At 37.5% G+C, this 16,448-nt stretch overlaps 1 protein-coding gene across 1 annotated transcript in view; it reads left to right on the top strand.

Moving 5' to 3' along the window:
* Positions 1–16,448, top strand: part of LRP2 (LDL receptor related protein 2) — a 198,817-nt gene that overhangs the window by 78,617 nt on the left and 103,752 nt on the right. Inside the window, exons 12-19 of the mRNA XM_040971679.1 lie at positions 24–193; positions 1,196–1,419; positions 2,329–2,535; positions 4,866–5,068; positions 6,234–6,374; positions 7,667–7,870; positions 12,337–12,529; positions 15,673–15,798. Of these exons, the coding sequence (XP_040827613.1) occupies positions 24–193; positions 1,196–1,419; positions 2,329–2,535; positions 4,866–5,068; positions 6,234–6,374; positions 7,667–7,870; positions 12,337–12,529; positions 15,673–15,798 (1,468 nt within the window). The remainder of the gene's footprint in view (positions 1–23; positions 194–1,195; positions 1,420–2,328; positions 2,536–4,865; positions 5,069–6,233; positions 6,375–7,666; positions 7,871–12,336; positions 12,530–15,672; positions 15,799–16,448) is intronic.

The following is a 16,448-nucleotide window of genomic DNA, read 5'->3' as shown; positions in this document are numbered from 1 at the left end:
ATGCCTTCCTGCCCTATGTTTAGTTGGTGAGGCCTCTGTCATCTTCTCCAATGGGCGGGATTTGCTGATCGGTGACATTCACGGAAGGAGCTTCCAGATCCTAGTCCAATCTCAGCATCGTGGCATGGCCGTGGGTGTGGATTTCCACTATAACCTACACAGAGTCTTTTGGACAGACACCGTGCAAGATAAGGTAAATAGAAATTTCAGAAGCATAGCTGGGGAGTTGACTACAAATCCAAGCACAAAGTGTTGATAGCTTTTCATTTTTGGGGGGAGTTCAGGGGGAAAGTTCCTTTGTTTTATAACACAAAAGGCCCTTGAGATATTTTATGTTAATCAGCACCTTTTCCATGCTATACTATTACATGTGACCTATTAAACAAAGCAGTCTATTATATGGATTAGCCTTGAGTAACTTTTAATTTTATTTGAAAAGGAGTCCAAAATTCTAATTAAAAGAAATAGTAGACATTCTTTCAAAACTGGATAGATATTTGTTAGTAATTTTTGAAACTTGATAATTTTAATATGTAAAAAGTGATCTGATTTCCTGGATGATAAAAATTACATTTTTACCTGTGTCTTCTAAATGGAGCCGTAATTGAGGGCTGGGTAACAAATATTGACAGTATTTTGTTTAACAGCCAAAATTTTGTTACACTGTCTTACTTTGAAAGTATGATGGATTTAATTTCACCTGTGAGTAATACAATGGAGAGCTTTAAAACATGAATTTTAGAGATTGCTAAAGAGATATAAAATTTTATTATTTAAATTCCCCCTAAACTTCCTTATTTAAATTCTAATCATTTAAGTAAGAACTTGTGCAAAATTTCTACAAATTGAGAACTTGGGTTATCAGCAATTCTGATCTGATTACGACTGAAAAACAAATCACCACTTTCTTCTACCTGAAAAGCCCACTTTTCATGAAATTTTGCATAAGTACTAAGAATGGAAAATGCAGGCTTTAGAAAGAAGGACATAAAATATGAACACAGCTTAGGATTGCCTCACCTATGTTGTTAGAGAAACTCATTTTCTTCTAGTAACTCATGATAATGAGCAAGCATCCCGGGATGCTTCCAAAGGTCCAGAGTACCGATTTGTATAGAACAGACACCAGGGATGAAAAATAGTGCCTGATGTTAGCTGTGCTTAGGAAGTGTGCTGATTTTGATTTTTCTTTCAGGTTTTTTCAGTTGACATTACTGGGTTAAATGTCCAAGAAGTTCTGGATGTTTCTGTTGAGGCTGCAGAGAATCTGGCTGTGGACTGGATTAATGATAAACTTTATTTGGTGGAGACCAAGGTCAGCCGCATAGATGTGGTAAATTTGGACGGCAGTCAAAGGTTTACTCTCATAACTGAGGACTTGGGACGTCCTAGAGGAATTGCTGTGGACCCAATTGTTGGGTGAGTGAAATGAAAACATGCTGATTTCTCAATTTCATTTCTTTCCCAAAACATTGCCAACCATTGGCTTAATTGAAGGTTAATTGTGATTTCTTTTATGCCCTGTACTCTAGCACCCATGTTTATTTTATGTTTATTCATCAAGCTGTAAGGGAATTGACTACATAAATGGTCCAAGTACAACTACTGGTGCACTAAATATTTCATCTTTCTGGGGTGTGAGTTTTGTTCTTGATGCTTGCCATATTTGCATAGCCACGAGATTGGGTTCTACATTTTGACTTTGTCTATAATATTGTTACATATAAACATTGCTATATTTCATCATTATTAAGATCACTCTAAGATGCATGAACTGTAAATTTTTTAAAGAGGAGAAAGGAAGTTGGTGCTACTGCTTTAGCACTTTCTTGTTATAAACTGGGGTTGCTGTATTGATGCTACTATCTGATTACAAATTGTTCAGTATTAATCAACCTAGTGAACCTGATGATATTTTTATTTCTTCAGGATTAATTGCAAAATTTCCTGTTTTCACACTTAAAATCTATGGAAGATAGCTTTGTTTTAGTTTAAGCTATATTTATGTTGCTGACTGAGGACTTTTATCTCTATCCTTCCTTGAATATGATGGAAACATTCTCTGGACTATGATTCAGAATGGAGAATTGAGGAGATAGATGGCTTGATAACTCATTTAAAAATCTATTTATAGGTTTTCTTGAGGATATAAAAGATAGCCAGGGAAAAAAGTAGAAGGTTGCGAGGTTAAATATGAGTTTCTTGGCTGCTGTGTTAGTTAATCTTGTTAGTAATTCTTTGGAGTTGCTGACTGAAATATATTATTAAAATATTTTCTAGGCCAATTAGCAAAATATTAGATTTTTATCTTTTGTTTTCCTTTTGTAGCTACTTATTCTTCTCTGATTGGGCAAGCCTTTCCGGGGAACCAAAGTTGGAAAGGGCTTTCATGGATGGGAGCAATCGTAAAGACTTGGTGAAGACCAAGCTGGGGTGGCCTGCTGGGATCACACTGGATTTGATCTCCAAGCGTGTTTACTGGGTGGACTGCCGCTTTGATTACATCGAGACTGTCACTTATGATGGCATTCAGAGGTAAGAAATATCTTCTATGGCTTCATGAGTTTGGGAGACATACATACGACTAATAGAAAAAAAGATGCCAAATGAGTTAAAATCAGGAGATGACTTTGTTGGTTGATGTGATAGCGTGTCTGGCCTTCATGATGGCATTTGGATATTTCTGTTATTTTTTCTTGGGTCCCATTATAATGCTCATGAAATATCATATAAACATGTGTTTGTTGGTTTCTTGTCTAACTTTCCCCACAGTCCAGAAAAAACACATTGTTTTAATTCAGTTCTGAATATTTCTCTGAGCCCCTCATGCTTTATTGCCCAAACTTCTTCTGCATTTTATTATTTATTTATCATTATCCAAAAAGAAGTGATTGTATTGTACCCTGCTCTTATACATTTCTGATTTTAAAGAAATCCTTGTACTTTTACATGGAATATTATGTATTTCAATGTGTTTTTAAACATTTGGTTTATTTTTGTTTAAAAGGCAGTGATACAGAGAAGAGAGACATAGAGAGAGATCTTCCATCCTCTGATTCACTCTCCAAATGGCTGCAATAGCTGGAGCTGAATCCAGGATCTGAAGCCAGGAACCAGTGGCTTCTTCTGGGTCTCCCATGTGGGGTGCAAAAGCTTAAGGACTTGGACCATTCTGTGCTGCTTTCCCAGGTCTTAAGCAGGAAGTTGGATTGGAAGTAGAGCAGCAGGGACTTTAGCACCTGTATGGAATGTTAACACTGCATTAACCCATTATACCTTTGTGCTGGTCCCATGTTTCAATGTTGAATATTTCTCTTCACCTTCTTAGTTTAGATAGAGCTAACTATAAATTAATTGTTTATCCACTGTATCTACTCTGCTTTTGGCATTTTCAATAACTGCTTTCTCTTTCATCTCTTTTATAAGAGTAGTATATAGTTTGATACATGCTTTAGGCTAATTTCTGCTTTATTTAGTGAAGTAATTGAAGATGATTTCCTATCATTGAAGCAGTTTCTATACTGAAACTTTAATTCTTACTGAAACAAATTAGCCACTTTCGTAAGTCGTACAAAAACAATTGAGAAGTTTCCTCTAATTTTTTTTTCTTTCAGTGGGATGTTTGAGTATTACACTATATTATTTCAATAATTTTATGCTAAGGTTAAAGTAAGACATAAAAGGTAAAAATCAGTGGAATTTCAGAAAGATTTGAGCCATTTGCTGGCTGTAATGAAACTATTAAAGCTTCTAGTATAGCTGTCATCTTCAAGTCATTGCCTCTTGTTTTGCCAGCAGGTAACATTCTGGGCCCTGGAATTTACCCACTGAGAAAAAAAAAAAAACGTATTCTCCTCTTAATGTATCATGTTGCTCTTGAGTGGTTCAAAGTTGTGCACCAACTTGCTGTTGTGGATTTCTGTTTTCTTCACTAGGTTTCCAGCCTTTGTATCTTCAAATATTTTTGTTCGGCTTTATTGTGTTTCTTAGTCTTTAGGAAGCTACTAAGATTTTTCTTTTGAAAATTTATTATCAACCTCCCTCCCCCCAAAAAGGAGAGATTTCTCTAACAAACTGTCTTTTACTTCACTTTTGTCAAGAGGCCAACTGAATGAGGTCATCATGGCTCTTGGTGTAACTGGTTTTCTCCACCTGTGTAGGTATTTTTGCTTCTTCTTTTTTTCCTATCAAGCTGCTCTGATTTACTGTGCTTCTAATACAAATTGGTCGATTGACAGTTTCATCAGGCAGATCCATGAGGGTGGTAGCACTGCCTCTGTCTTCTTTGCAGTGATGTCAGGAGCACTTCTGATGTTTGCTCTGAGTTGAGTTCTGCATTCACTGTCCTGCTTCCCAATGGCTGAGAAATGGTCAAGAGGTGTAATGGAAAATAATTGTTGGCATTTTTCACCAGATTACACGTTTTCACTTGCAGAATTTGAAATGCTATTTTACATGTTAGCATTTTATATGTGGGGAAATCTGAAAGGAATGAAGAACAAGCAAGGAAACAGCAATTTTTCTCCAAAGTTCTAGATGAGGCTAGAGGATGGAGAACTAGAATTTAAGGGCTTTTTCCCCCAAGACACAACATGACAAACCTTCTATCAAGTGTAGACAGAAATCAAAACGCATTTAATGCTTATTTATTCTTTATTATTAAGAACAAGGATTATCTTTCATAAGTAAATAAACTGTGCTAGTGATGGGACTACAATGTATCTTTTCTTTAAATATACATGCTGTGTTTTTAAAAATAAATTACTCAGCTTTCTAGGCATTTAATTTGAACTGGTGACATCTTTCATCAAAATAAAGCAACACAAACAGAAACATGGCATAATGTGCATTATCTTCTGTAACAGGAAGACAGTCATTCGTGGAGGCTCGCGTGTCCCTCATCCCTTCGGAATAAGCCTGTTTGAAGGTCATGTGTTCTTCACTGATTGGACAAAAATGGCTGTGATGAAGGCAAACAAGTTCACGGAGACTAATCCACAAGTGTTCTACCAGTCTTCGCTGAGGACCCATGGAGTGACCATCTACCATGCACTCAGGCAACCTAATGGTAAGCCCTAGCATAATCAGGCTTGGAATTGGACTTGGAAGGAGGGTTTTCTTAAAGCTATTTGGTTGATGATGAGAGATCTCATGAGGTCTGAATTTGTGTTGTCAGATCTATAAAAGAATTCTAGAGAGCCAAGCCTTCGAAACTGGCTCTACACCTTATGGGCACTCTGGAGAGACTGGCATATTTTAGAGTTAAGGCACTAAATCTAGAGGGAATTTAATAAATTCATTTAATTGATATTTATTGGCACCTACAAGGTACTAGGTCCTGTCTATCTGCTGAGAGTATAGAGACGAAAGCAAAAATACTATTCTTCATTTTCTTAGGAGAAATGTTCTGTTTCTAATCATTTCAGAACATTTCCAGAACCTTGGAAATGGCATGTGTAAGTGCCCATTGTAGGAGGTAACAGAGCCGTTGTCTTCCTTCTACTATGTTGTGTGAATGGTACCTACTGTGTCATTTGCATTAGATCTCTCATGGGTCAACTGGATTTAGTATCTCACTGAATAGTCACATAGGAAAGAAAAAATTTGATTCTGATGCTCTTTAATCTTATGTTACAATAAGTTTTGCGTGTGTTTCAAGGTTTTAAATTGAAGTTTGACATGCCTTTCTGGACTGTACATAGCTCTTCTGTATTTGCTTGTGGATGGAAAAAAAAAAGAAATACTGCAAAGTAGACTGCACTGGTAGAAACAGCCTTGTTGAACAATAATTTAGAGAAAGGCACATTTGCTTTACAACTCTAATGTTAAGAAAGGGATGTTTGGGATGGAGACAAACTATGAAGTAATTAGGTTACTTTTTTGAAACCAAACAACCAACAAGAATCTACTAGAACTGATACATTAAGATGAATGCCTTTTAAAGTCATCATCCTACAAAGATATTCATGAGATGCACTCAAGAGCAGTAATAACATTGTTAGCTGTGGCAATCTTGTGTACAGTGAGTTTTCTGAGGTCACTAACTGTAGGGTACCTCTTGGGAGTGCAAAAGGGTTTGTGGCACAGATGTAGGCTTTTGGAGTCAGTAGCCAAACCCATCACTGTTGCAAACTCATTACCTGGTTGCACCTATAAGTCGCTTCTCATATCTTGTTTTGCATCATTCTGCCTCCCTAACTGTGAATTAACCCAGGCCTTTTCTCTGCCTCCAGCTACCAACCCCTGTAGAGGTAACAATGGGGGCTGTGAGCAGGTGTGTCTCCTCAGCCACAGAACAGACAATGGTGGCTTGGGTTACCGCTGCAAGTGCTTGTTTGGCTTCCAGCTGGATACAGATGAGCGCCATTGTGTTGGTAAGAAATCTCAGAAATGTGCTATCTTTTTGGGTGTACATGTACATACCTCTCTTCAGTTTTCCTGATCTGTGACTTGCACAGGTTTTTTTTTTTTTGTCACTGTGAGTCAAGTTTTGGCAGTCCATAGAGTGCCTGATTAGCCAGCACTTTGTTTATGCAAGGACTGAGCTTAAAGTTGTTTACTTTCTGTTCTTTGGGACGTTTTCTAATTCTAATTTTTTTGAGCTCCTTTGACCCTTTGTTCTCTGAATCCTATGTCTCCATTTATAAACGGTGGTCTTGACGGAGTTTTGAGTTCTCCGCCTATGCCTTTTCCACCTTTGGTTGTTAGCCTTAACTTTGATGGAAAGTACTACCTGTCCCGCTTGTTGACTTCTCTGCTGCCGCTAAGTATCTGTGATCCAGATAATCACATCTTAATTTCAGTTGGCTGTATTGGTCTATTTCGTAGTGAGCTCCTAAGCTTGAGTGGCTCAACTTCTATAGTTTTTCATCTTTCCATTCAGATATTCTTATTAGTTTTCTCTCAGCCTCTATGCTTCTGATTTCATTCTTTCCTGGAGGTTTCCTTTCTTATTTTTTGCTTGCATCTACTCATAATTAGCTATGGCCAGGGCCATAGCTGCCCATGAAAAATCTTCCTATAAGATTTACTTCTCTTGTTTTCACTTTTACAACTTTTCTTTTTATGCTTTTGACAAATTCTTGCTTCTCAGAAAGTGCTGTTTTTGGCTTACTGTGTGCTTTCTTTGATTATCACCAAAACTTGTTCATTTTGTAGATAATTCTAGATTCAGATAATAAAATCACCTTTATTGAAAAATATCATGAGATTATAAATATTGTATCAATAGTATTTGAAAAACTTCAGAAAGTTTGTGGAAAAATGGAATTAATATAGAATTTTGGTGTCAAACAAGGAAATTTGTTCATAGATTTTTTTTTTGGAGAATGAATTTTCCACGAGTATTATGTTTATGTTAGCTACATGTCTCTCATTTCTTTTTGGTTTCCTGTCTCGATTTGTTTGATTTGAAACCTTGCTGTATTCGGCCTATTACCTTTGTTTTCTGCCCCCTCTTTTCTTCATTCACATTTTTCATTTCTTTTAAAACAATTTCTTTTATTCAACTCATATCTCCCCCAGTTTCCAAAAAAAATGTTTTTATGTTTACTTAAAATGTGTTTCACAATTATAATGTGTGCTTTCTGTTTGGAGAAGCAGTTACTCTGGGATTGGTGGGAAACAAGGACCGCGCTTTGACTGACTGCCATGTGTCTCCCCACAGCTGTTAAGAGCTTCCTGATCTTTTCTTTGGGATCGGCTGTTCGTGGGATTCCGTTCTTTCGCTCTGCCCAGGAAGATGTCATGGTTCCCCTGACAAACAGTCTCTCTTTTTTCGTTGGGATTGATTTTGATGCCCAGGAACGTGCTATCTTTTATTCAGACACATCAAGAAACATAATTTATAAACAAAAGATTGATGGCACAGGTGAGAAAGTGCATTTTGTATGTATGTATGTGCATATTTGACCTGTTTTCAAAAATACTACCAACGCTCTTGGCAACACTTTATAGTCATTTCTTAGCATTTTAACTAAGCCTACTAAATGCTTTTACATTGTAAAGAGGAACCATTTGTTTTTTAAATGAATTAGGTCAAAATAAGCACCTATCCCTTATTGTGAAAGCAATTTATAAAGCCATGTATTTTAATAAGAGAATTGTCAAACATAAAAGCAATGTATGGAGTGTATGGAGGTTATTAAGAGATTGATGAACCAAAAGTTGTACTTCATAGTCAAGGAGATGATTTCTTCAGAAACCAAGGGGATGATTTCTCTTTAGGGTTGCGGATGCCTAAACATCACTGATTGATTTTATTGTATGTCAATCAATTGCTTTAAGCTTATACTTGATTGAAATATTCATAATCAAGCTATGATTATATTATGGATGCCTTATTAGCTAATGGCATGACCCAATGAGTTGAGTTTCTACTCCTTTAAAGAACTGAAAGCCTGTAATTGATAAAAATAAAATTGTAACCAATAAAATATAGCAACTAAGAAGGCTAGCTTTAAAAGCTTGACTCTTGGCTTTGAACCCTGGCTTTCCACATTTTCTAGGCAAGTTGCTCAATTTTGTAATGCATCAGTTTTCTCATCAATGAAATGGGAATAATGCTACAGATATCACACAGTTGTAGGGTTGATGAGAGAATTTTAGGTCAAGACATGTATCATACCCACTTTAATGCCTCAAAAGTAATAAATAGTGTAATAAAAGTTATGATTTAAATTTTTCAATGGAAAAACATGCTACCCTGTTCTAGCCTACTATCCCAACCCAGACATGCTTTCCAATGGTAATCCTGTAGCCATTTTTCTTATTATTTGTTCCCATCTTTTTAATTGCTTCATTTTGCTGATATGAATATTACTGTTTCTAAATTTATTGTGTTAGGCATTTGATTCCTTATTATAAATGAGGGTTTGACTCTCTTACATTCTTCTTTCTCAAATTGGCTCCTTCTTACAAGGCTAGAATGCCAATTTCGGTTAAATTAGCTACTAGCTGCTTGTATTATTGATGTAATTATGGATCAGTGACTGCTAAGCTAAGTAACATTTTGGGATAATGTTTCTTGAAGAGTTTTTGAAAAATAATTTTCATATGTTACTTGGAAGGCAGTGAGACAGAAAGAAATTGAGAGAAAACTCTTTCATTCCACTGATTCACTCTAGGGGTAGAATTTCATCCAGGTCTCCCTAGTGGATGATAGGAACTCAAGTTCTTCAGCTGTTATCCGCTGTCTCCCAGGATGTGCATTAGTGGGAAGCTGGATCAGAAGGCAAGAAGTGCTGCATGGGAGGTGGACATTGCAAGTAGCATCTTAACTACTGTGTGAAACACCTGACACTTTGGATTTTTTTCTGCAGTTAAAAATTTATTTGTATTTTCTGCACAATATCCTGTATTTTCTCCAGCTGTTCCAAAAGATCTGTGAAGTGCCTATCAAGACAGCAAATCATCTCTAACTTGTTTCCCCTCTATGCCCTGTTGCTGAAGGGACCCGTTTCTCTGCAGACCTCTATGCCCCGTTGTTGAAGGGACCCATTTCTCTGTGGATTTGGTACACAGCTGTTTGTCTTCTGACTTCCTTCTGTCCTGTGCTGGAAGTCCCGAGTGTGGCAGGCCCCTTGTTTTTCTTTCTAAACTTATTCACTTTCCTAAAATACATTATATAATGGCTTTCTCAAAAGAATGAGCAGGATAGTGTCTTCTCTGAGTCTTTAAATGTATGAAAACATTTTATTTTGTTCTTCATTTTAACTTTTTTCTAAAGATTTATTTGGTAGAGTTACAGAGAGGTCTAGTGTCATTTTGAACATTTTGAATACATTTCTGTTTTTGGCCATTATTGCTATTTTGATTTCATTTCTTTCAGTAGCTTTATGAAACTTTTGTTTAACAATCCTTTTATCCTTAGATTTATTGTTTTTTATTTTTGGAAAATTTTCTTTTTTAAAAGTCTGTCTAGAATGTTAGACTAATGAAAATACTTTTTTCCCCCTCCTGATTTTCATCTTTTCTGTGAGGTTTTTTTTTTTTTTTTTGCCTTTTCAGCATTTTGGTTCAATTTTAAATTTCATTTAGATGACTTTCAGTTTTGAAGAGCTCATTCTTGTTTCATAATTATTCCTTTTTCCCCCAAAATAACCTGTTTTTATTTCATGAACTGTTACTGCTCTGAAGATAACAATTTCATTCAAAAGATTTAATCTTTCCTGTTTCTACTTGCTTTGGATTGTTTTCTCCTTTTGGTTGGTTATGGACTTTATTTTTCATGATGGAAGCTTATCCTATACATCCATGATCCCTGCGTAGTATGAAGGAGGAGACTGTCCAAAGCTGACCAGGTCTGTATGTGAGCAGTCAGCCTGCATTAGTTGGTGAGTTCTGGATGGTGAGGCAGCCACATTCAGAAAGCACCCAAATGCCAGTGTTAGGAAGGCTTAACTAGTCAGTTTCCTAAGTAAATGCTTCCATTGCCCTTCTAGGGGCAGGGATGGGAAAATGGGTGCCATCTGTCTAGTCCACGTTCCAGGAAGCAAGGTGGAGGCAAGGGACTTCCTCATCTTCACTTCCATGTCCATCAAGGTGCTCTGTTGTGCACTGTGTTTGGAGTCCTTGGCCTCTGTGACTCCTTTACCCAGGAGAAGGAAACCCCTTGGCCTTTAGAGGAGGTAGATGGGATGGATGGGGAGGGGCAGCATGTTGCTGAGGATCTGGAAGGCAGCTGGGCAGCAGACTGTTCCTTGTTAAGGTTCTTGGCAGCTAAACTCTTTGTAGATCATCCTTTCTCTCTCAGAACCTGGCACCTCCACATGCCAATGTGCAGAGGCTTCTGAGGGTGTGTCTCCTCTATGCCTCACTTAGTTTGTAGCTTCTTCCCCTCACAGTGAGATATTACTCCTCCAACACTGAACCCTGCAAATCCTTGTGTCTGTTGTCTCTTTTACCTGCCTTATCAATAACCATCATCTTTGGAGGTCAGCAGTGGGCATCCTCTCTTCTTCTTCTGCATGATTTGGTTTCTTTGATCATCATCTGCAGCTCTTGTGGATCAGTAGGGCTGAGATAGGATGTTTACAGGGTATTTTTGACCTGTGTACTAAAGCCTTTATGTAGACCTTTTGGGAGACCTCACCTCGATATTCCACAACCACTTTAAACTGTGTCTTCCTTGCTTTAGAAGAAGAGTCTGATCACACTCCCTACTCACCCACACTTCTGGTTCCCTCCCTGACAAACTTATGATCGTGGAGAACTCCTTCTCCTTTAGCCTCTGTTGTTGACACACGGAAACCTAGCTATGCTCCAGGTCATTTAGTGTTCTCAATCTCTCCCTTTCTCACTTGCAAGTCTCTGCTATAGTGCTCAGCTGCTTGCTCTCCACACCTCCACCTTGGCACAAGCTTCAGGGAGAGGCTGGGCCCTTACACCATGCTGTGCACACCTCCAGCACATCAGCCAGGACTCTTAGTTTTGCCTTTTCACCCCATTGTTTTCCTTTACCATTTCATTATACATTTCCCTCAGTTGCTTCAGTTGTCTCAGCTGTAAAATAGATAATAATAATAATAATACCTGTATGATTGAGTGACTGAGAGTGGTTTGATTCCCAGCTCACAGTAAGTGCTGAACTGATGTAAACTGTTGTTACCAATGCTATTGGCAATGTTGCATTTCCTAAATATCTTGTATGTTGTCTAATACACAGAGTGCTTTCTTCTTACAATTTAATGAATAATTGAATGGAGAAAGAGAATTTTTCCTCTTATCATCAATGGAAGAAATATGATGGTTTATTCTGATTGGTATTTTCTTTAGTGAAAAAAAGAGGAAGAGGTGTGAAAGTTCACCAAGAGGAAAGGGGACTTGTTTCTGCTGAATCCAGCTCTGATTTTCTTTCTGGTGTTTTGTTGGTCTTTTTCTGAACTTGGCAAACTTTGTGTCTGTGAGAGACGGTTGGGCGGTAATACCTCAGGGTTACCCCCTGGTAGTACCTGGCGGTGTCAGCTTATCAGAGCTGTCTGGGGGTGGTAGTAGGTGAGCCCAGGTATCTCTTCTTCAGAAGTTTTGTAATGAGAATTTTTTTTTTCTGGAAGGTTAAACAAGGAGTAAATTCAGCCCACACCACTTCTGGTTTTATTTATCAGTGTCATACCTGTTCTTTGAGACCCAGAATTTAAGGAATGGAGAGATTCTAGGTTTATCTTGTGTGGTTGCTTAGTGATATACATGTTTTTTTTGTCATCTTTTTAAAAGGAATTTTACATGTTACTGAAATATGCTCAACACAAAATGTACAGTAATATATTTATATAGCATTAGCAAAATGGATGCCATGTGATGGGCTTAGTTTAACCATGTCTATCTTTTAATTTGTAGGAAGAGAGATTATTACAGCTAACAGGGTAGAAAATGTGGAAAGTCTGGCTTTTGACTGGATTTCAAGGAATCTTTATTGGATAGATCCTTCTTACAAGAGTGTCAGCGTAATGAAGCTAGCTGATAAATCAAGACGTACCATAGTAGAACATTTAAATAACCCAAGGGCAATTGTAGTCCACCCTGTTGCTGGGTAAGTGTATTCATATTTTTCTAAGTGCTTAAAACTGTATATTTCTTGCAGTCGCTGAAAAGTAATGCCCTTGGGATTTAACAAGTTCAACAAACATAAAATTGAGTGGTATAACGTGAAATTGCCTTAAATTTTATCCTTTTACCATACGCTTAAGTAATTGCTTTATCTCTCCCCGAAAACTTTCTTCTAAGTTTCAACTTTCCCAGTCATCACTGAATTGTGTGTGTGTGTGTCCACAACTACAGAGCTCTGAACAACATGAGGCTGAGTCATTAGGGAAGGAATGGATACACAGCAGGATTATCAGAAAAGGCTCACATTTGTACTCTAATGTATCAATAGGAGGCTTAGTGAAAACCTGCTTAATCGTTCAGCAGTTTGCAGAGTACAGAGTTCTTCAGATCACAGTTTCAGGTTTTAGCATTCTGTAGTTGGCAGTGTCAAGGCAAGAGAGGACAGAGCAGATCACAATATTCCATTCTGGCTTTTAACTTTCTAATTTAAAAATGTTTAATAGCTAATATGTTTGTTTAAAACAATTCTGAGTGATGCTGTGCCATTGTATCTCAGTGGAATCTAAAAGAGATGGCTTGGAATTCAAGGCGCTTACCTCATTCAAATAATGAGCATTATCCATGTGCTCATGGCCTCATGACATTCAAAATCTTGTTTGTGAAGGAGCTGTGTAGGAGTTCACTACCCATGCTAAGGAGAGTGAGGTGGAGTCTTGGTGAGATGAAGTTGAGGACATGCAGCTCTAAAACCATAGTCGGTATTCAAATTCTAGGCTTGTCTAAGTGCAATGCATGTGTCCTTTATACAGTCTGTTCACTGACTAGAGGGTTCTTATTTCTTGTATTTTCTTGCTTTAATTATTCTTATTTTCATGATATAGTTCTGTAGGTATAGGGATTGCCCTCTCCCTCAGCTCTTCCTCCCTCTCCATTTTCTCCTCTACCATTTACCTCTGTATTATGACAGCAGTATAGTTGTTTAGTAATAGTTACAAGTTTAACATTCTGCAATTTAAATGCTTTCATGGCATTGTAGATATAGGCAAAGGTAGAAAATTTAGTTTCATATTGTCGAGGTATATTTAATAGTTTCATTAGAACTGAGTTGCATGCTGCAACATATATCTTCATTTCCATTACGCAGTCTTATTATGCAATAAGTTCATCTATGATAATATATATATGTATATAGATATGAGAATGTATATGCTTGTTTACCTATATGTCTATTTGTTTCCTATTTTTCATGAAGGTTGACTTATTTTTAAACACGTAGGAGTCATATTTATTTATATATTTAAAAGATTATTAATTTTTATTGGAAAAGCAGATTTACAGAGAGGAGAGACTTGAGAGAGAAAGATGTTCCATCCACTGGCTCAGTCCCCAAATGGCTGCAATGGCCAGAGCTGAGCTAAGCTGACTTAAGTCAGGAGTCAGGTGCTTCTTCAGCTCTCCCACATGGGTGGAGGGTCTCAAGAACTTATGCTTCTTGCATTGCTTTCTCAAGGCATAAGCAGGAAGCTAGATGAAAATGGAGCAGCCAGGATATGAACTGCCCATATGGGATACCAACACTTACAGATGGAAGATTAGCTGGTTGAACCATCATGCTGGCTCCAGGAGGCATATTTTAAAACGAATAGTGTTATTGATGTGAAGTTCTGTCTTCCACATAAGTGTTAAACAATCGACTTTTAACAATCAAATCTCAAAATTGCTAATTTTGCCCTATGTATTACACTTCTTTTGTACTCTGCTTAAGCCCTTCTCTGTACTCTTGAGAAAGAGTGATTTTTCTATTTACTACTTGTTGGAGTCTTTATTTTGTGGAGGATTAAGCTTGTGGTTATAAAGTAAACTGTAAAGTGTGTGTCATTTTAACAATTAAAAGAAGTATGAAAAGAAGGAGCAGGGAGGATATGAGTGAGAGAGGGAGAGGAAGGGTATATTGGGAAGAATCATTATACTCTTAAGCTGTATATATGAAATACATGAAATTTGTTCTCTTTCTATAAAGAAAAATTAATTAATTACCAATGAAAAGTAGTTGATTTTCCAATAACTTTTTATCTGAAACGAAGTCTTTGGCATTTGGTTTTAAAAAGTAGTGAAGTTCATTTGTTAGTGAGTGTTTCATTTGAAATGATCTGAAGTAATTATATTTCAGAAAGCTACCTTTTAGAAATGACTATTTTGATTCCCAAGGAGCATATGAAAAAGTCTCTCCCCACCCCCAGATTTAAATCTTTTTGCTGCCCTTTGAATAAAAAGTATATGCCTGGAGTTTAAGAGTGGTTTGATGCTGTCTTCATCCAGGATGGAATGGGGTCCTGTACATTTGCCAGTACCTATGGCAGATGAACTATGCAGTTAGCCAAAGAAGCCTGGATGCTTAATCCAAATGGGAAGAGATAACAATCTGTTTTCTTGCTCATGATTCATCATCATTATTATTTAAAGCTGTTTCTATTTACTGGAAAGAGCTGCAGAGAGGGAAGGAGACCAAGAGAGAGCTTTTATTTGCTGGTTCATTCCTCAGGTGGCCCCAGCCTCTGGAGCTGGGCCAGGGTGAAGCCAGGAGCCAGAAACTTCCTTTGGGTCTCCCAAAAATGAGAGTAGTTGCCAAAGTAGTCAGGTCATCTTCTGTTACTTTCCCAGGTCAATAGCAGGGAGCTGGATCAGAAATGGAGCGTTTGGGACATGGATTGGCACCTATATGGGAGGCTGGTGTCACAGATGGCAGTTTTATTCATCATGCCACACAGTGGCCCTATATTTATTATTTCAACAATATTGTGTGTGTATAGTAACCTGAATTATGTGTTCATAGAGCATCTGTTAAGCAGCAGTAGTTCTAAGTCTTAAAGTCTAGGGTAGTGTTTTAGTTCTTTGAATGCCCTTTTAATGCTGTTTGTATTTGTAACAAGGTGACAGGCTGATAGTGGAATTTTTACTCAAAATTTAGATCAGTTATATATTAAATCTACTGATCTCAAAACCATACACAGAAAAATGAAATGAATTGCATTAAGTCTCTGGAATATGTGTATTTGTGCTTAATCTCTCAAAGTCATACAGTTTATTCCAATATTAACATCTTTGATATATTACCTACTTTTCTAGATACATATTCTTTAGTGATTGGTTCCGTCCTGCTAAAATTCTGAGAGCCTGGGGTGATGGATCTCATCTTGTGCCTATAGTAAACACTACCATTGGATGGCCCAACGGATTGGCCATTGACTGGGGGTGAGTAGCCATCATCTCGTACTACTGAGTTCTCACTTCGTACAAAACACATATGGGGTGAAATAATGAAGTAAGGAAACTGGTACTACTCTCTCTCAGGTGCCCCCTTTATTTACTTATTTGTTTATTTATGAGACAGAAGAAAGACAATAAGAGAAAAGGAGCCAGAGAGATCCTTCTGCTAGCTTATTTGTCAGATGCCTGCAGTGGCTCCTGTGGTTGAAACTGGGAGCTTTCCCGCATGGGTGACAGAAGTGCAATTGCTTAAATTAGCACTGGTGCCTTCTGGGGTCTGTATTAAGAGGGAACTGGATTCACAAGACTATAGCCAGGTGCAGAACTCAGGTGCTCTGGTATGGGATATGGAGTCATCAAACTGATATCCTAACCAGTAGGCCCAGTGTCGGGCCTCTTGGAAGTCTTTGAATCATTAATCGGTGGTGAAATCACATGTCATTTCTAACAGGGAGTATCTTAGGCATAGGGACATTTTAAAATCAGTTAATCACCAAATGTACATTTCCTTATATGTACTTTGGGAGAATTTTTAAAGTATAAGATACTGTTGTCAATAAATTGACCTATTTAAGCTTGTTGGGAAAAGAATAGGATAAAAAAAGCTTTTGCACCACTTTTGCCACAGCGTTGGT

The sequence above is a fragment of the Ochotona curzoniae genome, unplaced genomic scaffold (assembly GCF_017591425.1).
Source record: "Ochotona curzoniae isolate NIBS_2020 unplaced genomic scaffold, NIBS_Ocur_1.0 contig_2210, whole genome shotgun sequence".
Classification (NCBI taxonomy): Eukaryota; Metazoa; Chordata; class Mammalia; order Lagomorpha; family Ochotonidae; genus Ochotona; species Ochotona curzoniae.
This window is presented reverse-complemented; position numbering and strand designations above follow the sequence as displayed.